This window comes from Meleagris gallopavo, chromosome 4 (assembly GCF_905368555.1).
Source record: "Meleagris gallopavo chromosome 4, MGAL_WU_HG_1.1, whole genome shotgun sequence".
Taxonomy (NCBI): Eukaryota; Metazoa; Chordata; class Aves; order Galliformes; family Phasianidae; genus Meleagris; species Meleagris gallopavo.
Genome location: NC_139407.1, coordinates 46,557,193 through 46,581,338, shown reverse-complemented (window position 1 = coordinate 46,581,338; position 24,146 = coordinate 46,557,193). Strand labels below are relative to the sequence as shown.

Below are 24,146 nucleotides of genomic sequence, written 5' to 3'. Positions count from 1 at the left end.
TCAGCTATTGATTTTTGAGTGCTTGAAATGGATGATCTACTCTAGAGAACCAGTATGTCATGGAAATTCTATTCCAGCTTTCACTTGTCTGCATAAAGTAAAATACCTGTTCATAGACTGCATTAGTTTGGATGAATTTAAAGCTTTTACAAGGGTAATGTTTACCCATTGCACATAATTTTAAAGAGAATTTAGTAATATTTACAGTACAAAAACAGATATTAATGGCTTTCGATTTTTTTCCTGTCAGTTTTGAAAAACATCTTTGGAATTGTATCATAATGGATAAAATTGCAAGTTGTGATTCTTTCTTTCATTCTTCTTCCAGGCATATGGTAGCACTTACACAAATCCCTTTAGTCTGCCTACATACATAGCTTGAGCGTATCCATACTCTGAATAGAAAAATAATACATAAATGGGTTTTATTTGGCATTTTGCTACGTTGGGAAGCTGTCAGACCAGTGACAGTGTTGTTTCCATAGTAACCATTATAGCCATAACTCCAGTGAAGAATTAATCAATGTCTCAAGCAGCATATGTAAGGGACGTGTCATGTAAAGCTATCACCTCTATTTGCTTGAGAAGACTCTCAGCTGCCAGTAAGGTGATCATTTAAGGCAAATAGCTTTATAATGTCTTACACAAATGAACTGATAGCTATACTTTTACCAGAATAAAATAAATAAATAAACAAACTAGCTGGATTACCTATGAACTGTAGAAAGAAGGTTCTGTTCTTCCTGGTAGTGTTTTGCATAGAGTTAAGAATACTATGTGAATTGTTTTTCCCTCTATTTGTTACATTAAGAAGCTGTCCTTGAAGGGGAGGAGAGGGGGCTGTGCATGCTCATGCGTACATGTGCCTGAGGATTTATGGGTCTTCCTGTTTACAGACTAGATCTGATTTCTTTTCTTTTCTACCTTGCAGACTTGGATTCATACAATAGTTATAGTTGGCAGCATCCTATTTTACTTCGTTTTTTCTCTGGCTTTTGGGGCAACCTACAGAACCCATAATCCACTATCAAATCCTTATCGGATCATGGAAAAGCATATGGCAGACCCAGTTTTTTACCTAGTGTGCCTCCTGACTGCTTGTGTTGCTCTGCTACCCAGGTATGTTTCTGTTTTATAACCACAAGTTGCTACTGCTAACAAAGTGGTTTTCCTTAATTTGTTGATGCCTTATTTTACCTAAAGGGGGCCTGTAGAAAAGATAGGAAGATAGTTTTCATCAGGGAGTCTAGTGATTGGAGGAAGGGGTAGTAACTTTAAACTAAAAACAGATTAGATTAGTTTAGATATTAGGAAGAAATTCTTTGCTGCGAAGGTGGTGAAGAGTTGGAACAGGCTGCCCGGAGAAGCCGTGGATACCCCATCCCTGGAGATGTTCAGTGCCAGGTTGATCTGGTTGCAACTGGACCATCTTTAAGATCCCTTCCAACCCAAACCATTCTATGGTTCTATTGCAAAGAAAAAAAGAAAAAAGAAAAAAAAAAAAAAGAAAGAAAGAACCTGAAATGAATATCAGCATTTGAAAATGCTTGTTTGTTTTAAAACATGCTCTGGTACAGTTGCTGGAATGATAATTTACATTCTCAAAATGGCACCAGCAAAACTGTATTTCAGAGGCTGCTGCAATCTTAGGTTTAAATGAATGGTGTTTAGTTTCCTTCAGTGCTAGATGTGATTTTGGGAATGGTTTTGAGTCTGCTTCTGACCAGCTTATTTGGAACCGTATTTTGTAGATACTTCCTGAGGGCTCTCCAAGGAACATTGTCTCCATCTCCAGTGTTGAAAGCCAAGCACTTGGACAAACTGATCCCTGAGGAGAAGAGGGAAGCAATTAAGAAATGGAAGGATGAACGCGTTGTAAGCTGTGGAATGGAGTTGCAGGTTACTTCTGGGTCTTCTGGCTCTGCCACAGGTACTGTGTTAAAGGAAGAAAGCATTGTCAGTGTTCTGCCAGCTTCTAGAATACCTTTTCATGCCTGTTCAAGAGATGAGTTAGTGGAGGAAGAGCCTGGGAATAGAAATAACTTGAACTCTGAAAAAACTGCATTTCTGAATTCAAAGAGAACTGACTCAGATGTCTGATTTGCCAAAGTCTCTGCATGTACTTCTGAAGAATGCAGCAGTATCATTTCTCTAGCATGCAAAGCAGGTTTGAATTCTTTGTTATGTGCAGAAAATGGTTTAATGTTATTTACAAAGTTGGAATGTGAACCATTGAAAATCCAAGAATAACTGCTGGTGTATGCTACAATGTGATTTTTTTTTTCAGCCAAGGTAGATGATGCACTCATTTACCTAAAAGCTTTTGAGTTTGTAAAGCTTTTCAGTAATTTATTGAAGTGTTAAAGGTCTAAATGGCTAGAGGTTTTATTTTCTCATGCAGTATACTTTGCATACTGCTTCTCTCTTTCATGCAACACTGCATAATGCCTCCTACAGACAGGACATGGTATGAATTACAGATCTACAGATTCAGTTCAGATAAAATCCACTCTATCACAAGCCATGTTACTCCCTTGCATTGCTGTCCTACTATCACAGTGTTGCCTGGAATTCATAGCTTACTGAGATAGGAAGCAAGCAGAAAGGCTCAGATGTAGTGGTTTTAGTTCATTTATAACAAAACTTCTCTTATGTTTTTAATACAGTAATTATCTTAACCACTGTGACCATCTCCATGACCATCTCAGTGTGATCCAAACACTATTTCAGCCATGAGGAAAGTGCCCTGGATGAGACATAGAATTCACATATCTCCTCCACATTCCCACAGAAAATCTTTGTGCAGCTTCTTGTACTCCAGGGTAGTTCATCCTCCTGCTACATCCCCTCTCTTTGGCTCCCTTTTTCCTTTCATCTCATTCACCATTGACTGATCTTTTTCTCTTCACCCAACTTGGATATTGGCTGCCTGAACTTTTCTCTAGACTTTTAAACTCATGCCTGCCCTGGAAAATCATCTGCAAGTGGTGATGGGAAGCTCCTGTGTGTCTTCAGATGCAGCAGCTTGTAACTAATGGCATTTCTCTTTTTCACTCTCAGTTGTTTTCACATTCCTCCAGACTTTCATATTAAACAGCACGAGCATCACTAAATGCTGCTCAAAAGAATGTGCAGCCATTTGTATGCCTCAAATTTGAGCTCTGTTGTGTAAATGTCTTGGAGATGTTCCATCTCTGCTAGTTCCCCACTGCTCTTCACACCATGTAAGCTGAGATGAGCTAAAGTATTGTTTCCTTTTTACTTTCCTGCCCAAAAAGTTACATTGCCAATTTACAGAGGAATCCGTGAAATTGTTTGTGTCTGCTAGCACTTATTGAAATAAACTATTTCCTTAAACTGTAGCAGATTATTATTATTATTAAGCCAATTTTTGTTCTGTTTCTTTCTCAAATTTTCTGATTCCAATTTGCCGAGATCTGTTGTGTTTATTTTCAGTTATCATATTTGGGGCAAGGGCTCTGCTTTTTAATTGAACCATGAGTGTTCCATGCCAATGATCAACATTACATATTCCACATTTCCTATGATCTCTGAAAGAATTTAAACAAACTCTGTTGAGGTCCAAAACAGCTGCTGCTACGTTGGGCAGATACCAAGAGCACACTAGGTTCATTCAGATGCAGGTCACCACATGTTGCCAGAAGTTTCAAATGGCACAATGTAATTAGTGCTGATTCCATCCTCATAGTTAGCAAGAACAAAAATATCCTTTTGTTCAGCCCATAGAAGAAAAACAGTGGAAAGAGCCAGTGACAACAGGCATTTCTGTAATTTTTATTTTTTTTTTTTTAGATTTGGTTCAACATCTGACAAAACAATTTTGATAAGTTCTAACACACATAATGCCCACTGTCAAAATGAGAGTAAACGTTCAAGTTCTTGGAGATTGCATCCAGCCTAAGTAGATTCATAATTATTATTTCTATGTGGCTTTGGTATACTTGCTTGTGTACTCTTATATTTTACCTAATGTAACATGATGGAAAGCACAGTGACAGCAGAGCACCAAGATCCCAGGCTGCAGTGAGTGAGTATTTGCTCAAACACAACAGCAGTGGACAGAGAAAAAAAGGAAAGAAGTCACTCATCTTTAAAAGGCCTCAGTTATGCAAGGTTCTCCAGCAAGATACCTTTACCTCCATTGCCAACCCTTAAATAAGGTCTGGAAAGGGGTGGATCCTGACTCCACCCCTTCTGGTCACTCAGGTGTACTGCATGCACCTGAGCTCCCCTGGGTTGGCCCTGCCTTCCTACCAGTGCTCAGTCACTGGTTCAAACTGTGACTTGCATTTCTACTATAATCCAATATTTTATATTTTGTAATACTCTTATGTTTTTTGCAGTTAGAAAAAGTCATTCCCAGAACCAGGTTCAGAAATGCTTAAGGGGAATAGAAAGAGATGTAACTGCTGGGGTTAATTTGCTAGGAGGGGACTCCAGGTGTCCTGACTGCAAATGTCAGCTTTCTCTGCACATCGTGGAACATCTTCTTTCTGGAAAAAGATGCAGAACAGCCAGCAGGTTGTGCAGGGAGAAGCTGCCATGGGGCAGAATCATACAAGGGATGGGATGTAGTGGATATCAGAGTTGATCTGCTCTGCTGCAGAGCCCCAGGGCAGGTGCAGTGCTCCTCATGCTGATCCTAGCAGATGTTCTTCTGTAGTGAAGAGCTCAAGCAATGAAGTCCAGACCAATGCTTCCTGCCCTGGAAGTCAAATACTGATGTTTTTGTTATCTCGCCTGAATGCTTCTTCTGCACCATAAATCTATTTCCTCTGTTAATTTGTGGTGACAGAGAAGGGATTTTTATCTTTCCCTTTGCAATAACATGTGATGTAACTGAAGACTGTTTCCAGCATTTCCGTCAGCAAATTTGGAGGTAGCTGATACTTCAGTCTTAGGAGTTCATGTGTATATCATATAAAAGCTGTAAGTACTCAAGGTCCTTCAAATCCTGTGAGCTGTGGCAGCCGAGTTACTTCACAACAAAACAAGGTGGCTCTCAGCAGGGAGCCCTGGGGCTGCCTTAGTGCCTTCCTGCCCTTTACTTCACTTCTGAGACACTTACAGTGCTGTTAGTTGGCTTTACAAGCACAATCACCCCGTGACTCAGTGCTGGAAGGGTTTGCAAGATGTGTTCTTAACTGAGTGGAGGATTACTTCATCTAGGGCTCAAAAGCACACTGTGGGTTGCCTTGAAATTTTAGGTACTCTTAAAAAAAATCCCATGTACTGATGATATCACTGACCATAAGCACTTTTTTACCACTTGAATATGTGCAAAATATTGCACACATAAAGAGCATTCTCAATTTTTTTTCCTGTTATGTTGTTTCACCAATGGTGCATATTGCTTAAAATTCTTCCCTACTGCCTGGGTTATACACTTTCAGGGGGCTTTGACTAGCTGTATCAATGACAAAAATATCATTTTGTAAAACTCAATCCTTTGCTTTCTTTCTTTTTTTTTTTTCCCTGATGTGGACAATGAGTCTTTAATAAAAACTTCAAATTGTTAATTGGTTATATCTAAAATGGTGCCAAGTGAGAGGTGCATGTTAATCATTCTCCATTCTCAGTAGTTGAAAGTTTTTTATTATTTTTTAGCACTGGAGACATCGCAGTCCCTTGTTTACTTCTGCACAGCATGACCTGACCATTTGGAAGCTGGGCTTTTTAAGATCATCTCACAGGTGTTTTGCAGATGTCAGAAAAGACAGCACAGTGTTTAATGTTTTGGTTATTGGTAAAAAAAAAAAAAAAAAAAAAACACCAATTTTCAGCCTCTGCCCCAACTTTGGCCCCAACTTTGTGACTATGCTTAGAGCAGCTTTAACTCACAGGTTGCTGTGCAATATTTGATCTGCCAGAAAATTCCCTTTTTTTTTTCTTTTTTTTTTTCTTCCACTTTTCTTCAGCAACAGTGAGCGCACTGAGCATCTGCAGGTGGCAACTGCCACAGCCTTCATGTAGAGGATGACTTCACAGCCCAGCTCTGGCCTGCACATGGGGCACACTGAGCTGAATTCTCTAAGCCATGCTCTGGTTGTCCTCCAATGCCACTGGCTGCAGCATGAGAGCGTGAAGCACTACTGCTCCCTGGGCTGCTGCTTCCCCAGGTAGTCCTCAGTCCCTGCAGAAAGCAGCAATCACATCCCAAAGATGCATGCGCTAAGAACTTTCTAACAACTGAATCTCCATGTGGTTTTTGTGTTACTAGTTTCTGTTTTACTCTGGTTTATTTACTCCTGTCTTCATGGTCCCAGGTGCCCTATTGCCGACTACAGTTAAAAGCCAAATTTTAACTATTTCATGTTTCTGCATGCTTGTTTTTTTTATTTCAACATCTTCATGCATTGAAATTCAGCATCCTGATTGTAAGGAGCTATGTCTTTAGCTGGCCTGAGGAAAGCCATACAACCAAACATGTTAATTTTTCAACTGTTTAAATCCCAAATAGTTGTTGACAGTGCTGTTCTTGGTATTTTTCTGTACTGGATGCGTATGTGCAGAAGAAACCAGAAGTTGTAGTGGAGGTTTAATGCCAAACGCTCTGCCAATTTATGATGCAAGCAGAGCTGTCAGCAGTGCATGACAAACCAGATAAAAGTAGTTCAATACCATTTCAAACCTGTTTTTAGGAAATAGTGCTGAAATCATAATTTTGTCACTACTCTCTTCACAATTCCACATTGTCTGAGTCTCTGGGAGGACTGAAACATCTGAAGCAGAGACATTACTAGGAAAATTATTGTAAATTTTTATTAGTACAGTGAGAAGGAAGCACATCGGCTGTCTCTATGACATTGCTTCCATTTGGCTGCACAGTCATGTAGAAGTGAAACCAACACTGTCACCTCGCAGTGAGGCTATACTTGTAAAGAACACAGCGTGGTTGTGGCCATTGGCATTACAGCAGCACATATGAAAAAGTTTCAAGGCAGTAGTAGAAGAAATATACTTGCCTATTTGATGTGCACACATAGAAAAAAGCAGTATAAAAATACATTTATAAAATTACAAATTTCTTCTTTACATGGAATGTGGTGGCAGACAGCTATGAGGGAAAGCCACAGCCCTGTGGGCTGGAGCTTGGTTTATATCTTCCACATGACCCCAACAGGAGAGGCTGGGCCCTTTAAGCAATACTCTCTTTTGGTTCCTGGGAGGGACTGCATATAAAATGTGGCAGAGCCAAACCCAATTAACTGAAGCATGTTATTATTTCACATACTATTATTTGGTAGTGCTAATATTTGTGCAAAATGACTGTATGTACTCCAGTCCTTTGTTTAATTCAGAGGTGTGAAACTGCTTCTTCTAGTCAGGGAAGCTGCTAGATTCACAACAGCTCCTACTTGCTCTTACCTCCAGAAGGCTAAGCCTGCAGAACTGGTGCCTGTGCTGTGTTGTGCTGTGCTGCAGAGAGCTCAGCTCCAGAGAGAGCTGCAGTGAGGAGAGCTATGGCTCACACAGCCTTGAAGCAAGGGCACCACTAACCTGCTCCACCTGCAGCCTGCCTGTACTGGAAAAACACAGTCACTGCAATTTTTTCTCTGGGGAAAGAGCATTTTTTGTTACATAAAAAGCAAAATCCTGAATATGTTAAAAGAAAAAAGAAAAAAGAAAGAAGAAAAACTAGCAAAGCCTAGGGAGGTTTTCTTTCTGAGCATCAAACAGTGATACAAAAGTCATTTAAATAGGGTTTTCAGAATCCATGACAAATACTGAGTATTTATTAATAATGCTCTTTTTTAATACTGTCCAGTATGTCTAATGTTACACATGTTAAAGAAAAAGATACTAAGAAAGAGGCAAACTTTTCACTAAAGCAATAGTCTGGGCGGTGTAGGTTAGTTGTAACATGACTTATTGTACCTGAAATCTCTGCTATCAGCTGTTCTAATGCAGGTTTCCATGTATGGCAGGCATTGTGCTGACAAGGTCCTGCATGCTGCCATGGGGGCACGCCAGAGGTAGCATCGAGAGTACCTGTATGCCTGAGGCTGAAACACCTTTGCATTACTCCCCAGTGAAATTCTCAATTTCTGACTCCTCCTATTCTGGCTTCCTGAAAGGCCATGAGCTGTGCATGTCACTACCTACAGCAGCTAGTAAGAAACAATTCCCCTCCAGCTGTAGAAAGGTGCCAATGCCAAGCTCCACTGTAAGCTCCATTATAAAGTGTTGTGGGTTTGTTCGTTGTTTTTTTTGTGGCTTTTTCTTTTCAGGCAGACTCTTGAAGTCAATGCTTGGCTTCTTATCTCTGCACAGAGCATTTTGCCACCAAGCACTTCAGTGGGGCTCCTTTGGGCCTTTGCTGATGAAAGTTGTGCTTTGCTTAACATTTCTAATACATATTTGGATTCCACTTTCTGCTCAAATCATCTGCCATATAGATTTCTCTTTGCCTTTTTCTCTCTCCAGATTCTTTTATCATGTTAAACAAAATTAAACTCAGTGCATAATACTAGAAGAATCCTACCCAAAAATACTCTGTTTCTCAGTATTATTTCTCATATTTGCTCATACTGCATCTTTTGCACTTTAAAATCTACATTTTCCATGTCTCCCCAGATGCTCCAAATAGCTTACTCTTGAGGCAAAAGCATTTGCAGTGGCTCTACCAACACTGTATTGGTACCTCTAGAGGACTAGAGGTTGTCAGTGCATTATAGACTGAACACTATAAATAAATTTTAAAAATGGGATAGAGAAGCTAGTGGGGCACAGTTTTAATAAATGCGCTACTCTGTGTAGTGCTGTCAGGAAGTGGGCATTTCTGGACACTGTGAGACACAGAAGTTTTAGAAAACTAAAGTGGTAGAAACTTGGGAAAAATGATCCAAAGAGGCTGATAAACAAAACTTTGGTTTCAGGTGCCTCAAATAGTATTATGGGTCTGTTGGCCTACTAGTGCCACACTGCTCCCTGAAGAGGTACACCAGCTGGCCCCCAGAACAAAACAGTAGAGTCAGTATGCTGCAGTGTCCTAGTCATGCTGGCCACTCTGAGGGACAGACGGTGTTTACTCAGCCCCTTCAAACTTGTGCTTTACCGCCATGCCCTGCGCTGCAAGAACGCACGAGCCCTGCCACCTTTTCCACACCTGCAGCCTTTGGCATGGCCCTGGTGAATTTGTGCCCTGCCAGAGTCATCTGAATGCACTGAGTCTGCACCTTGTGACAGTGAAAGAAGATGCATGTGCTACTAATCGAATAGTATTAAAATAGGCCAATGTAAAAAGTTTTTCTACTCTGTGCTACTGCTTAGTTTGAATATCCGAAAGGAAGAAAGTGACTGTTTCTTTTCTTTTAAGCATTTCGCTGTGCTTGGAATAGCACCACAAGAGTTAAAAGAAAAGAAAAAAAAAGGATTATTAATTCTACCCCAAAGTATATTCACCAGCAGAGGGTCAACTATGAGCATATACACCGCATATCCCATAGCTCCACAACAAGAATAGAAAGAGCTAGGGACTCCTTTTCACAGAATTTCTGGCTGCAAAATCTTCAGAGTGTTGAAGTTTGATTCCATTTTCCTGCTGTTTGTCAGCACAATTCTTACCATCTGGAGTTAGTTCAGCAGAAAGGTGTGGATATATATTTGTTTCTCAATCCAGTCAATAAAATGTGACACATTGCTGTAAACTCCTGGTCCCAAAACTTTGGAAAAGCAGACAGAGCCCCAAGATGTTAAACCAAACAAAGTCCAGCGTCCTGCAGGTTGTTCACACACAAGTGGTCCTCCACTGTCACCCTGCAATACGAAAGAAAATCAGAGGCTATACATAGCCAGTAGTCACATGGCTAAAGCTCTGTCCCAGTTCCTGGAGTGATTTGTCTTTAATAAGTAACTCAGCTGTAAGGACTGGCTGCTCTGCCCAACTATGTAGCAGCATATAGTTACCCATATTTGTTCCCTTTTTCAACTGTACAAAAAAGTACCTGCAAATTGCTTATTGTTATTTTAAAAGTTAGTCTACTGGTTAACTAATACAGATAAGCCTCAGAACATCAGCTTTTCATTACCATAAACTGGAATGATTTCAGTTTCACAGCATCAGAGTCACTGAGGAGGAAGCAGACTGCTGAGAGTGATCTGGTCAACACCCCAGGTCAAATGGGTTGCACCAGCAACAATAACAGCTGGGTTAAAATGCATCGAGAGACTGTAGACATTTCTATACTAGATTAAATATGCTGAACCTAATAAATGTCACAGAACTTTGATGTCTAGAAGCATTTCTAGCTGTGAGTTTCTCATTAGACATAAGGCCTACCATGCAAGAGTCTACGGTGCCAGACTCATAGCCTGCACACAGCATCCTGCTTGTAATGGTCTTCATGTCAAAGTATGACTGGCATTTTTCTAAGGAAATTATGCGCACTTCTCCTTCTTGAAGCTTAAAAGGCACTGAAAAACAGAAATAAGCATTAAAACATATGGACATATGAAAATATTTACCTGTGATGGATCTTTGAGATATGATAAATATTTCCTTTAGATAGATCTAAATATTACTTTATGTGTGTGTGTATGTAAACATGTGTGCATATATATATAAATACCTTAAACAAAAACACATAGGTCTAGATTGAAGCTCAGATGCTTCCGGGTCTTTTTTTCATGGTTGCATTGCAGGATTCATGATGAAGACTCCTCAGCCAAGTCTGTATATGTTGCATTCTGGAGGATGACCAAGCACATGGATGCTGCTGACACACTTTATTGTGCATTTGCACAGTACTGAAGACCGAGGAAGCAGAGTACCTTTATGTGATGTGTTATGGTACTTTTATGATGGGGACAGTATTGGCTGGGAAGTAATGTGAGGCAGAGGAAGGGGCTAACTCTTCATTCTAGTCCTAGTATCTCTCACAGTTGAGGTTGGTATAAACACAAGCATGAGTTACATTTGGGTAAATTCAACTTAATGTATCAGGGAATCAGATTTCAAAGGATATTGAAATTACTTCAGCACATTCAGGACTTCATCCTACTGCGAGCAGCTGACTTAGCTCAAATTCAAAGGTAAACTGTTAAGCCTAGAGCAAGATACTAAACCAAGATAGTTTTTGTAGTTTTCTAACGTAAAACTTTTAATAACAAAGCTGAAACCACATTAGCTAGCAAATAACATTTTTCTACTTACAAGGTACTTACAGAGGTACAAAAGCTTTCTGTTATTTTTTTCGTACCATTACATAAAATGTACTTTTAGATTGATAGATTCGGAGCTGCTTCTAAACAGCGTGTTCCTCACTAGTGCAGTTTAGTTTTTGCCACATATATGGACCTGGCTACTAGGGGTGAAGCAGTACTGAAAGGAAAATTTCCTTATCCAGTGTACAGAACAGCCTTTCTGAACACTGCTTTTACAGAGAAGGGAGAAACATAATGGATAGAGCTAACAGGGTTGGTCCAGGATATTTTGCATTTGGTGCATGAAAGATCATAGAACCACCGAATGGCTTGGGTTGGAAGGGACCCAAGATAAGTCTGTCAAAACAGATATTTACATAACATAAATGTTCTTCCAATGAGACCCAAGGATTTCAGGGCCCTTGCTTTCAGTATCTCCAGCTTCCACTGAACTAAGAATGTTAACCCCAGCAATGGGGGTCTGACATGGTTCTTATCTCAATACAATTCTAAAGACAGCCAAGTGAGTAAAATGATGACCAGTTTCAGGTGACTTTCTTGATAGGAGTTTCTAGATCTTCTGCATTTCTGACAAATCAAACATCACGTCTGAATATGGATTTAGGAGCATAAACTTAGGTTGCTGATTTTGAAAAAAATAAAAGCAACAGTTGGATTCCCTTCAAGACCAGTTAGAGATCCTTAGTATTTAATCTGGAGTGTATTAAAAAGAAAATGGCCAGCCAGCCAAGGGAGGTGATCCTCCTCTCTGCTCTCCCTTGGTGATGCCACATTTAGACTACTGTGTTCAGTTCTGGGCTCCCTAGTTCAGAAAGGACAGGGATCTCCTAGAAGGTGTCCAGCAGAGGGCCAGAAAGATGATAAAGGGCCTGGAGCACCTCCTGTATAAGGAAAGGCTGAGTAACCTGGCTCTGTTCAGCCTGGGGAAAAGAGGACTGAGGGGAATCTGATTAATGTTTACAAATATATGAGGGGATGTGGAAGGCAAATGGATGTGGCTCTTCTCAGTGGTGTGTAGTGATAGGACAAGGAATAATGGCCTAAAACTTGAACATAAGAAGTTCCGTACTAACATGCAGAACTTCCTTACAATAAGGGTGACAGAGCAATGGAACAGGTTGTGCAGAGAGGCTGTGGAGTCTCCTTCAGTGGAGTTACTCAAGACCCAACGGGTCACCAACCTGTGCAACCTATTGTAGGGAGCCTGTGCTAGCAGGGGGGTTGGACTCAATGATTTCTTGAGGTACCTTCCAACTCCTGCAATTCTTGATTCTGTGAATCAAGTCCAGCATTAGTATAAATGGATAAAACTTTGTAGTGGAATCACTTATTTGATTAACTCAATAGGTTCCTAACATGTTTTTCTAATATTCCTGAAAGTATCCATCTTACTTTTGTTGCCCATGTGTCCCCAGCCTGTGATGTAGCAGTAGGTATCTGGCTGTACCAACTGTTCCTTGCTGGGCAAGCAGACAGGTCTTACATAGCTCGTTTCATTGATATCTTCATTTAGTTGTACAATGCTGATATCGTAGTCTACGACTGCTCTGTTGTAGCGTGGATGCAAGATGATGGACTTCACCAGTCGGGTCTGCATGAAGCTTGATGGATGATCAAGATTGCTTATCCCAAACACTACTTTCCAGACAGCTGCATTTTCTCTCCTTTAGGAACAAACAGGAAAAACAGGCAAATGGGAAATATAATCCAAGTTCTTTTTAATTTAAAAACCTGAGGTTTTCTTTCTCCCTGACTTTTTGCATACTGTACTTCACAAAGCTATGTACATGATAGAAATGCTACAAGAAAACAAATGCTTCGGCATCATTACTCATCAACAAAAGTCAATGCTTTCCATTCCCTTCCTAACTGCTACTGAAAAAATTCTAGCTCACAGTCTCAGAAGGTATATTACCACCTATTACTTGCTGTATTAAATACCCAAGAATCTCAAAATTGGATCCTCCCAGGTCTCTAGGTGCTCACTTGCGCTCTGGTGAGCATGAACTCATTTCTCTAGGAGTGACAGTATTGTGCATCAGTATGATGCTCACAGCAGTAACTCAAGCTGAAACCCCGAAAGAATCTCACAGGTGCAATTCAGTTATGAAAATTAAATCTTCTGTGATGGTCACGTGAAAAGTCTCTTATTGTTTACAAGTTTTTTACAAATTCCCCTGATCACAAAATATGATGGATATGGTGCAAATGGGAGGATTGAACTAGGGTTTGTAAAGACGTAAGAAAACACAGACCTCATTTAAGGCTTAGATGATGTAAACTCTTGATTGTAACTGAAAATAAGTCATGAGTTCCTAATAAGACTGTGATTCTAAGATCCTCAGAAAGTCCCTTTTTCAGAATAATTGAGATAGTTCCATGGAACTAAGTTCCTTTAAAGAGACTGAAGCTTAATTATAGCAATGTAAATTAAAGTGTGAAATTTCAGCTTTTTAACAGTATTTAACAGAATTGTCATTTCTAAAATTTTGAAAGAGACTTGGTTGTTAAATAAAGACTATTTTTATCTGAGTTCCTTGAGAATTCTTGTATTTCAGACTACAACTGTCTTTTTACAATCATAATTGTGTTTTTCCAAGATGTTTCAAGTTTAAGTTGTAGGAATATCCTATTATTTTTATGAACATTGAAAAAGAACATTGCTCGGAGCAATGAGAAGTCTCAGCCAGAAAGTATTACCCTATTATTGAGTAAAAAACTTTAAATGGTCACGGATGCTTTGCTGTAAAGCATTTCAAACAGATCTGGAAAAACAGTAGGAGCCAGTAAAACAAGCAAATTACTCTGCTTAATGTAGCTCTTTTCCATTTATAATCTCTATAAATGTTCATGGCATTTACATTGCCTACTGCCTTACTGGTATAGTCTTTATATTTTGGATCCCAGACTTCACAAAATATTTTTTATTTAATGAACCAGAGCACTTTAAAATATGCTTTAATTTCTTAACTGGTTGGTTTAGTAAATTTAAAGAAACTGTGGCTCTGGGAATGATTTTACTGTTGCTGTAAGAAACAATACTCAAAGAATGTAAAGGTCCTTGGAAGCATATCCTTAATCTCATCAGAGATGCAGAAGAGAAGAAATATTCTCCACATAACTCAAGGGACTGATAACCCAAAATATCCTAGCATTTTAAAAAACTTTTTGCCTTGGTGTTTTCTACTTTATGGCATTTGGAATACAAAAGTGAAAAGAAAGAGACTTTTTACATCAAACATATAATTAACTAGTTTGGAAAATACCTTCAAGATCACCAAGTCCAGCCATAAGCTTGGCCTACTAAGTCCCTTTAGCCTCATCTCTTAGTGTTCTGTCCACACATCTCTTTACATCAAGAGCCACAGAGGGGAAAAAAAAATTCCAAAGAATTCAGTGTTTCAGAAACAAAAAGAAACAAAATTATTGCTGAAGAAAAAGAATCATTAAAGTTAGAAAGAAATGTTCATCTGTAGAACTGAAGTACATTTACATGTCTACCACAGAACTTCTATTGGCTTAAAAAGAAATAAAGGCGTTTAGTGTAGTCCAAAAATTTCCGGTGAGCACAAACCAATTTTAAACAAGATTAAGCACTGGTGACAGCCACCCAGCAAAAAGAAATTTGCTGACTACAGCAGAAAACATATAGTTCAATTATCTTTAAAATACAAATAACTTCAGAACAAGACAAAACTAACGAGGTAATGTACTTTCATCCAAATTCTTTAAAAAAATTGGTTTCCATCAGAAAGCTGACAATGACTAAGACAGTTCCAAAGCTACACAAACCTTCTCTGCTCTCCATAGTCTTCGCCATGGGAGACTACATTATTATTAAATACTTATGTTTTATTTTTTAATGACCACAGCATTTTTCCAGGGTCATTTCTATGCTGTTGCCCAGAATCTTTCTTTTTTTAAATCTATGGCATTGTGCGAGATCTATGGGATTAGAGTTTTGGTCTTCTCTTTCTCTTTGGTTTCCTGCTGAAAGTCAGCAGGACTGACTGTCACCTGGTGTAGGGAACCTGCTTTGGCAGGGGAGTTGGACTCGATGATCTCTGGAGGTCCCTTCCAACCCCTACGATTCTGTGATTCTGTATTCTGTGATTCATTTAGCTTTCATCAGCAGAGACAACAATGAAAATGTCAAAACCTAACCTAATGTTGTTTTACACCATTTACTCTTTGATATTGTCTCTAAAACTAGGCTTCTTGCTATTCTGCAAAGGTCGTGACCTGCTGCCAATATGTTTGGTAATGGAGGGAGTGCTTTGTAATTCTCATGTGCAAGTTACATCTAATTTGTATACGAACAGTAAAACTGAGCTCTTCTCACCCTTCGAAGCAGTGTGCCACTGTTAAGACCCATCTCTTTGCAATCAAAACGCAGCCACATATGTGTCCACTTGGCTCGCTCTGCAGAGAGCACTGCCATGGCCATCGGCCTGGACGACTGGTCCTGCCACCAAGGATCCTTTTGTTCATGCGAGCAGCAGGGCGATGGCCACAATCTAGTGAGAAACAGATGCAGAAGGGAGTAATTTGTTACCACAAACACAGAGCATGCAGGACCTGGAAGAAAAACTGTGGCCACAGAACAATGTTAACAGAGTTATGAAATTACACTGAACAGTACAGTATCTGAAGTCATCAGTAACCACATTTTAATATCAAACACATTGAGCCATTTTTATCTCTCTTTTTCTATAAAGGGATTTGTCTCCTGAGATTAATTTTGACCTGTTCAGTCTAATTTTTAACCAAGCCAAACTGATAAAAATGATTATCTTGAACAGAGTTACTGGCTGCCCTTGGAAAGGATTCTTGGTTTCATATCACTGTCTTTCTGTCAGCTAACAATGTCTTTGTGCTACTTGTACTATCCAGAAGGAATGTTTCTGGAAAAATCAGGCCAGCAATAATAAGCACTTGCTTAAGCCAGGTGTGAGGTGCATGTCAAAATGTTTACTTAGCTGCAAGACACAAAGCTTGCTTTGCTCTTGGAAATTCCTAAGGGAAATATTTGCAGAGTCCAAGGTTTTCCAGTACTCTACCCATTCCACTTTATAAACAGACTTAGAGTGTAAATTATACCAAATTCCTATTTGCTTGGTAAATAGGAACTGCCTGAATTATTTTGCCCTTCACTTTTGTTTTACTTTATATTCTGGATTAGTAAAATGGCAGACTGTTATTACTTGTCCTGTTTATGCTCAGTGTGATTCAGGGAATGAAAGAATACCGCTAGTTTCTGCAATTCACATCCCAAGGGAAGGTATACTGACATTGCAGATATCTCTGGTAGAGAAATAAATTAAATTTGTAATTTGTAATTCTTTCTGTGTTCTAAGTAATGTCTGGGGGCAAGGAGCATTATATATCTTAAAGCAAAATATGTCAGGAGCAAATAGCTTTAACAGGCTCCTTTGGGGTGTTATTCTTAGGTAAGAGTAGTAAATATTTTTATTACTTTCCCAAATTTAGGTCATACTTTGCGATTAATTTTCTTCATGGCAGGAAATTCATAATGTATGTGTTCTTCAGCAAAGATCTTGTTTGTAGAACATTTTATTATCCAAGGTGAAGGATTTCTGTGTTTTTCAACAGAAAAACTTAATATTGCACAATCCACTGTGCCTCCAGATTTGGTCTGTAGTTTTCTAATTTAGGTTCTTCTGTGATTGAGATTCACAGCTAAACAGATCACAGATTCAACTCCCAGATATGCCACCTAGTAACCTCTCTTATCATAAATAATATTTTCATCAAGAAGTTTTCTCAAATTAATTTTTGGAACCTGACTGCTGACAAAACTTATTTTGCAAGAGCAAATTAAGCTAGTACTATAGAGAACCCCATAGTTCAAAATCAGAAAAGTTGCTAAAATTTAATACAGCACGGAGGAAAAAGAGGCAACACAAAATTGGAGGTTGCAGAAGTCAAGTAAAATATCAGAATGAAATGACACTAAACAATTTTCAAGTACATTTAACATATCTTTAAAAATGCCTTTCTTCTCTCAGAAACATGCACTTCTCATACCTTCTTTAGTGCAAAGGAGAGCCACTTTGCTTCTGCTTCGGCACATCTGCCTAAATATTAGAAAAAGAACATAATGAAAGTCTCAACTACTTGGTGTTATTTTTGACAGTTTGTATATCAGCACAGGTGTGGTACCCACTGCTGTGAACTCAGCTGTTGAATTTTCCCCAAAGTGTAAAAAGAAACACAAGGAGCTTCTTATGCCAGATTGTCAATGGCTTCCAGAGTCTGCTTGCAACAATGTAAAATATTAGTTCAACTTTACAATGCGTTTCATGAGCAGGTGCTATGCATTTTGCAGGCAACCTTGTTCTATGGGCACTGATCCAGCTCTGAGATTGGCTGGGGTGTACGGTCTGTCAAGTCTTAATTTATGGCACCTGAAAGCACAGAGATGTGCTGCTTTCCCCATCCTTGCAGTTGAAGGCTGAGAATTTATTTGAAATACATCTGATGAAAGTCTTTCACCCAAAAGATGTGGTATGTCGATGAAAACCCAGGAAGATCACAAAAGCGTATATTAAGAAAAAAAAATCCTTTTGGAAATTTTCAGATGTGAGAGCAAAAATAGCAGTTCTTTGTCAAAGGGAGATTCTTGTTAAAACCAAGAACACTGCTGCTCAGCTGACTGCCTTTTTGTTTCCACAACTTGTTAATCCATCCCATGTAAGTGCTTTTCAGATGCAGAAACAGAGCAGAATTAGTCTGCATACATAGATTAGCTGTTCCTCTGGTTATTCTTGAAAGCTGTAATCTCAGTAACTGGGCTGACTTCTTCAGTAGAAAAATAGTAAAAAGATTCTTTCTGCAAGTGCCTACTTCTACTTTCTAACACTTCAGTTTTGTGCTAGTTCTACCCCACAGTAGCATGTTTTGCTTTCATGTTAGTTCATCTTTATTTCAGTCATTACAGAAAAGCTTTCCTACAGACAATGATGGAGCTGAACAGAAGAAATCTAAGATTCCTCAGATCTGCTTCTTCACACATATCTTTTACCTCAGCTCTCTGCATTTAGGCAAGCCAATCTTTTCTCGTGAAACAGAGGAATATTCTGTGGAACCTGGGTTTTCTGAAATCTCCTCAGGGCATTAGAAAGAGGAAAAGGAAAACAAGGAATCTGCTTTTTGAAGATGGATTCAAATACTCTTCCAGTTTTGTCCTAAATGCTAAAAGTAATTTAGTTGGCTCTATAATCTCAAAATTACAGTTCAAATGTTTCAGCCATGACTGAAGCTTGGCTTCTCAGTTCCGCTATGTATTTAATAGAGCTAATTAAAAGGAATTTACTGCTGTCTAAGATCAGATAACCTGCTAAGAAAGCTTACAGTAAATTGATAAAATTCTACTGAAAAAGCTGTGATATCCAAACGTGGTGACTAACCACAACAGTGAAATAAATCTCTTATACCTGTTACTTACCCATTCACTAGAAGTGCATGTAAAGTGGAAGCATTCTTATTCTTCCAATCTGAGTGCAGATTCAGCCACTTTTGATGCTGCATTTCTCCATCTTCTAATACAATCTTTGTTTTAGATGGTCCTCTGAAACAAATAACAGACTTTCATATACTTCCTATTAGCTTGCTATGTTACAATTATGAAAGGGAAGAGTCCTCTTGTTTACTACATAAATATTGAGCATAATGTTGTATCAAAGCCACAAGTGGCAGAATCATTGCTGGGAAATTATATCACCCCAAGACGCCAGGCCAGTTAACATACCACTGTCACTAACACTGTGTTTTCTGTCAAGAGCTAGAATTAGAACAAGGAACAGCAAAAACTTTTTGGTGGCATTCACTGCGCTGCATAAATTGAAATATTGTTTCTAGATTTTTCTGACTCCAAAAACATAACAAATAGATCTTAATTTGTCCAAGAGATAAAATAACAACAACAATAATAACAATAATAAAATATTTTCATATCATCCTATATTTGGAAGTCCGATAAAATATAATTGTAAAGATCAATCTGAGCCTTGTAATATTTTACAATATCTCCAACTCTGCACTGTCCTGCTAGACAGAATGAATTACAGGTGATGTCATCAACCCAGCCTTATGCAGCAAATTATCAGGAATATGAAAACAAGGTGGATTGATTCCACCAGGAGATATTTCCACACATCTACTTCCACCGCAGCCTGATAAACTCAAACCACTGAAGGAACCATTGTTTTAGTAAATCTCAATTCCTTAGAAGACAAAAAATAAAATGGCTCTACAGCTTTCCAGCTCAGAAATATCTATGATTAGCTATCAATCCCCATCACTGAGAAGAGCTTTCAGGGATTGCTCCCCTGACCACTGGTAATGGACCAAATTCTCAGTACTAGCTTGTGGAAATGAAAATGAGAACAGTTTGGAAAAAAAAGTGAAGCCTCCGAACTCATGTCTCTTGACAATACATACTAGAGTCAGCAAGATTATTTATTTGTCTTTAAGTCTGTGGTTTTTTTTCAGTATTAGCTGTATTTTAAAACAGTTACAGAATTGTGATATCCTTTACCCAGCTGAACACATGAACAAAGATCAGAGAATTATATTTTATGGTAAGGTTTTTAGTGAAACCACCTGGAAATGTTCTCAATATTGGCAGAATTAACTACTCTTTGAAGCCACAGCCCTGAGTCCTGCCTGTTTCATGACTTATTTTTCAGAACCTTCTCTGGACATGGAAGCAAATATCATTCCATGACCTACTACAAGGAAAATGCAGCCAGACAGCAACAAGTATTTTTTTTAAAGTCTGTACTTCTTCATTTAAAGAAATCTCTTTTTGCAGCAATTTTTTTTCGCATTATTGCTGGCTTATGGTAAATACATAAAGCTCCCTCTTTTCTTCATGTCCAGCACTTTCTTATTTCCTGCTCTTTCCCACCAAACATACACAAGCTTATTTTACTCTTAAGGTGACATTCTGCCTTATAATCCTCTGTGAACAATGCCATTTAGCACCTCATAACCATGTACATTGATATTTTATATAACTGGAAAAAAATACCTGACATATAGAGTATTTAACTCAAAAGGGTGCAAAAAGTGTAAATATCATACCATCTGGTAGATCCAAATTATATTATTCCTCATACCGCATTATTTTGTTGAAAACTACAGTTTGTGCTGCTATATTAATTATTAAACACAGACACATTTCTAAATCAGGAACAACAACCTTCAAGATTACATGTATGAAATTTTTAATTATATGAAATTGTTAATACGTTTTTCTTAGCAAAAATAAAACTATGGCTATTTTTTTTTCCCTTGGCAGTCACAGCCTGATGAATTCGCCAAAACCAGCTCAAAACCAATATACCCTAATTCATGCCTTTAGAGTTTCTTACAAAGGCTGTATCTTATCCCTCCTGGAGCTGTAGCACAGGATTCTTCCATGGATAAACTCTAAGAGGAAGATGTATATTTCAGTCAATGGTGCCACTTTGACTTATGGTGTCTAATTTCTTCATAGGAATAATTTGTTTTACTGAGGTTCCTCACAGACTCCAACAATGCTCTTTAAGTTATCAATTAACTATTTAGGGCAAAATAAGATATAGCTGCTAATTGAGTCATCAATCTACATCTTAGGGGTTGAACTTAGCTATCTTAGCTATCTTCTCAGCCCTGCAGAGAAGGACTTGGGGGTCTTGATAGATGAAAAGCTTAACATGAGCCAGCAGTGTGCCCTTGCAGCTCGGAAAGCAGATGGTATCCTGGGCCCCATCAGAAGAGGGGTGGCAAGCAGGGACAGGGAGGTGACTGTCTCCGTCTACTCTGCTCTTGTGAGGCCCCATCTGGAGTATTGTGTCCAGGTCTGGAGCCCCCAGTATAAGAAAGACAGAGAGCTGTTGGAGAGGGTCCAGAGGAGAGCCGAAGATGATCAGGGGACTGGAGCATCTCTCCTATGAAGACAGGCTGAGGGAGCTGGGCTTGTTCAGCCTGGAGAGGAGAAGGCTGCAGGGTGACCTCATTGCAGCCTTTCAGTACCTAAAGTAAGCCTACAAACAGGAGGAGAAGCAACTCTTTGAAAGGGTTGATAACTGCAGGACAAGGGGAAACGGTTTTAAGTTGAGGGAGGGAAGATTTAGGTTGGATGTCAGGGGGAAGTTCTTTACAGAGAGAATGGTGAGGTGCTGGAACAGGCTGCCCAGAGAGGTTGTGGGTGCCCCGTCCCTGGAGGCATTCAAGGCCAGATTGGATGAGGCCCTAGGCAGCCTGGTCTAGTATTAAATGTGGAGGTTGGTGGCCCTGCATGTGGCAGGGGCGTTGGAGATTCATGATCCTTGAGGTCCCTTCCAACCTGGCCATTCTGTGATTCTGTGATCTTCTGAAATGTTGATTTAACGGCCTTCTGAACTTAGCCTAAATTGAGTCAACCCACACAAAAATCATACTATGGGCAGGGACACCTTCCACCAGCTCAGGCTGCCCAGGGCCCCATCCAACCTGACCTTGAACACCTCCAGGGATGGGGCACCCACTCACATTTTAAGGCAAGCCAAGTAAGGAATCTTTTCTATGACACATTTTCAGAAGGCTCTTTGCAAAGTTTTCTCCCTCACTCCTTTTGTTTTCATATAACAGAACAGAACATCCTTGTTCAGAAACTTGGTGTTGATTTTACACTAATGCTTTTATTATTACCTACATTGCAACAAAAAGCAAAATTGAAACCATATTTTTGGATTGAAAGCACATTTGTGTAGAATGGCTTTTTCAGGCCTCTCAGCTTAAGAAACTAAAGAGGGTCCTGCAGATGGCTTCTGAACTATCTAGGAGCTTGTGAAATTGACACAAAAGGAGGTGTAGGGGGAACCAGCCTTGTCTAAACTTGTCAAGATGCAGCCTAAGGGCCAGTTCAATGCCAACCTCACAGCAGTGATTTTTGGACCAGATTCTCCACCAAACGTTCAAAATAATTCACAAATCCCACCTGAATCTATATAACTTTCTAACATCTTGCGGTATTTTGATGGAACCGTTTGAGTACCAAAATATATCATAAGGTCATTTTAAGACTAATGAGGTTCTAACAATCTGTTGTGGTCTAGATCACAAAAACTTAACTGACTGTCTCATTTGGGTATTGAATATCTGTGATAAATCCTTATATAGAAAAAACTGTGATAAAACTTCTGAGCTTTCAACCACTCAGAGATAACACTCAGTGAATACACTTTAGGGTGCCTGTAGTGCTCTATGCACTACAAATAACAATGTCTTATGATCTTTTTCCCTATACATTTGAATGGATTAAATTAGTAAGCAGAGTGGTAAAAGACATCTATGTATTTCGCTCAGACTTTCATGAGGTATTCAGTACTGTTTTCAGCAATGACATGAGTTTAAGACCTCTAAAATAATAACATTCTTATGAAAGTCTTTCTTTCACTAAGCAATCAATCAAAGCAGAACTATCATAGGGAATTTATCTGAAAGGAACCTTACAAAAGTGTGTGATCCATTCCCCTCCTCCAAAATAAGATCAGCTATATCTAAGTGATTTCTGACAGATATTTGTCTATCCTGTTAATAAAAAATTCTAATAATGGAGATTCCTCAGCATTTTTAGGCAATATATTCCAGGATTTGCAGTTAGCAGTTTTGTTCTACATCATCCTACCTGTCATTTAAACTCATCACTTTTATCTTATTCTCCCTGAAAAAGGAGAACAGTTTATTCCTTGCCTCTTTGCAACAGCCTTTCATGTGCATATTTGAATGCTCCTGTACCTCATTCCCCCTGAGTTTACAACTTTTCTTCACAGAACACACTCTGAACTTTCCCCATCTTACACACATCTCATATAAGATGAACAAAAGGGGGACTATACCAAGCACTGTACATAAACATTCCTGGTTATACATATAAATATTATGTTTGCTTTTCCTATAGCATTATGATATTGTTCCTTGATGTCCAGCTTCTGACCCACAATATTTTCTAGCCCCTTTTCTACATTATCCCTTCTGTCTGGCCAACCATTTCACACCCTGTATTTATTCAATGTATTCCTATTTGTACATTCTTGATCTTATTACCATTTATTTCAGGCAATTTCTCCAGTCCATTAAGAAATTTTCAAATTCAAATCCTGTACTTCAAAATGCTTTCAGATTCTTCCAGTTTGATACTGAGAAATTAATGAGCATTCTCTCCACTCCTTATCTGAATGATCCATGACAATCAGACACACAGGGGTGTATTTAGATCTTTATAGTTTAAGAATTAATCATGAACAGACTCTTATTTCATCTTTGTACGTATCTCTCTACTTATTTAAAAAGTCAGCTTACATAGTATGGAAGCTAAAAATGCATGACAACTATTATTCTTCCATATTCACAGTTTGGAGGAAAGAAATTAAGGGAATTTCACATGATTCCTTATGAATAAATACAGGCTGACGATCATTAAGATCTTATACTTCTTTGTATATACAACTCTTTGTTGATAACTGAAGCAAGTCAAGCAAGTCTTCCTTTCCTTTCCTTTCCTTTCCTTTCCTTTCCTTTCCTTTCCTTTCCTTTCCTTTCCTTTCCTTTCCTTTCCTTTCCTTTCCTTTCCTTTCCTTTCCTTTCCTTTCCTTTCCTTTCCTTTCCTTTCCTTTCCTTTCCTTTCCTTTCCTTTCCTTTCCTTTCCTTTTCCTTTCCTTTCCTTTCCTTTCCTTTCCTTTCCTTTCCTTTCCTTTCCTTTCCTTTCCTTTCCTTTCCTTTCCTTTCCTTTCCTTTCCTTTCCTTTCCTTTGTTTATAACCTGCTCTTTTCTTACTCTAACTCTAATCCTTAAGTCTTTACCATCTTAGAAATATTATATTTGGTTGCAGTTTGTGGGTGGTTTTTTGGTGTTTTATTTATCTATTTAACTTAATAAGAAAACTAAAATCCAGTCTGCCTTATGCATTA

General features: G+C 38.8%; 2 protein-coding genes across 6 annotated transcripts in view; one reads left to right on the top strand and one right to left on the bottom strand.

The window, feature by feature from the left end:
• The window catches only part of ATP10D (ATPase phospholipid transporting 10D (putative)), a 60,214-nt gene that overhangs the window by 34,336 nt on the left and 1,732 nt on the right, over positions 1–24,146 (top strand). For 3 of the 4 annotated variants that reach the window (XM_085223210.1, XM_085223213.1, XM_085223211.1), the window contains 2 exons: positions 932–1,119; positions 1,752–3,362. In XM_085223210.1, coding sequence (XP_085079336.1) covers positions 932–1,119; positions 1,752–2,100 — 537 coding nt within the window. In that variant the 3' untranslated portion in view covers positions 2,101–3,362. Of the gene's footprint in view, positions 1–931; positions 1,120–1,751; positions 3,363–24,146 lie in introns of those variants that run through there. The other variant, XM_085223212.1, reaches the window with a different exon arrangement.
• Positions 3,775–24,146, bottom strand: part of CORIN (corin, serine peptidase) — a 121,961-nt gene continuing 101,589 nt past the window's right edge. Inside the window, exons 17-23 of one of the 2 annotated variants that reach the window (XM_085223214.1) lie at positions 18,656–18,778; positions 17,236–17,285; positions 15,530–15,704; positions 12,580–12,851; positions 10,304–10,437; positions 9,589–9,780; positions 3,775–4,726 (exon numbers count right to left, since the gene is read on the bottom strand). In XM_085223214.1, coding sequence (XP_085079340.1) covers positions 9,598–9,780; positions 10,304–10,437; positions 12,580–12,851; positions 15,530–15,704; positions 17,236–17,285; positions 18,656–18,778 — 937 coding nt within the window. In that variant the 3' untranslated portion in view covers positions 3,775–4,726; positions 9,589–9,597. Of the gene's footprint in view, positions 4,727–5,769; positions 9,781–10,303; positions 10,438–12,579; positions 12,852–15,529; positions 15,705–17,235; positions 17,286–18,655; positions 18,779–24,146 lie in introns of those variants that run through there. The other variant, XM_085223215.1, reaches the window with a different exon arrangement.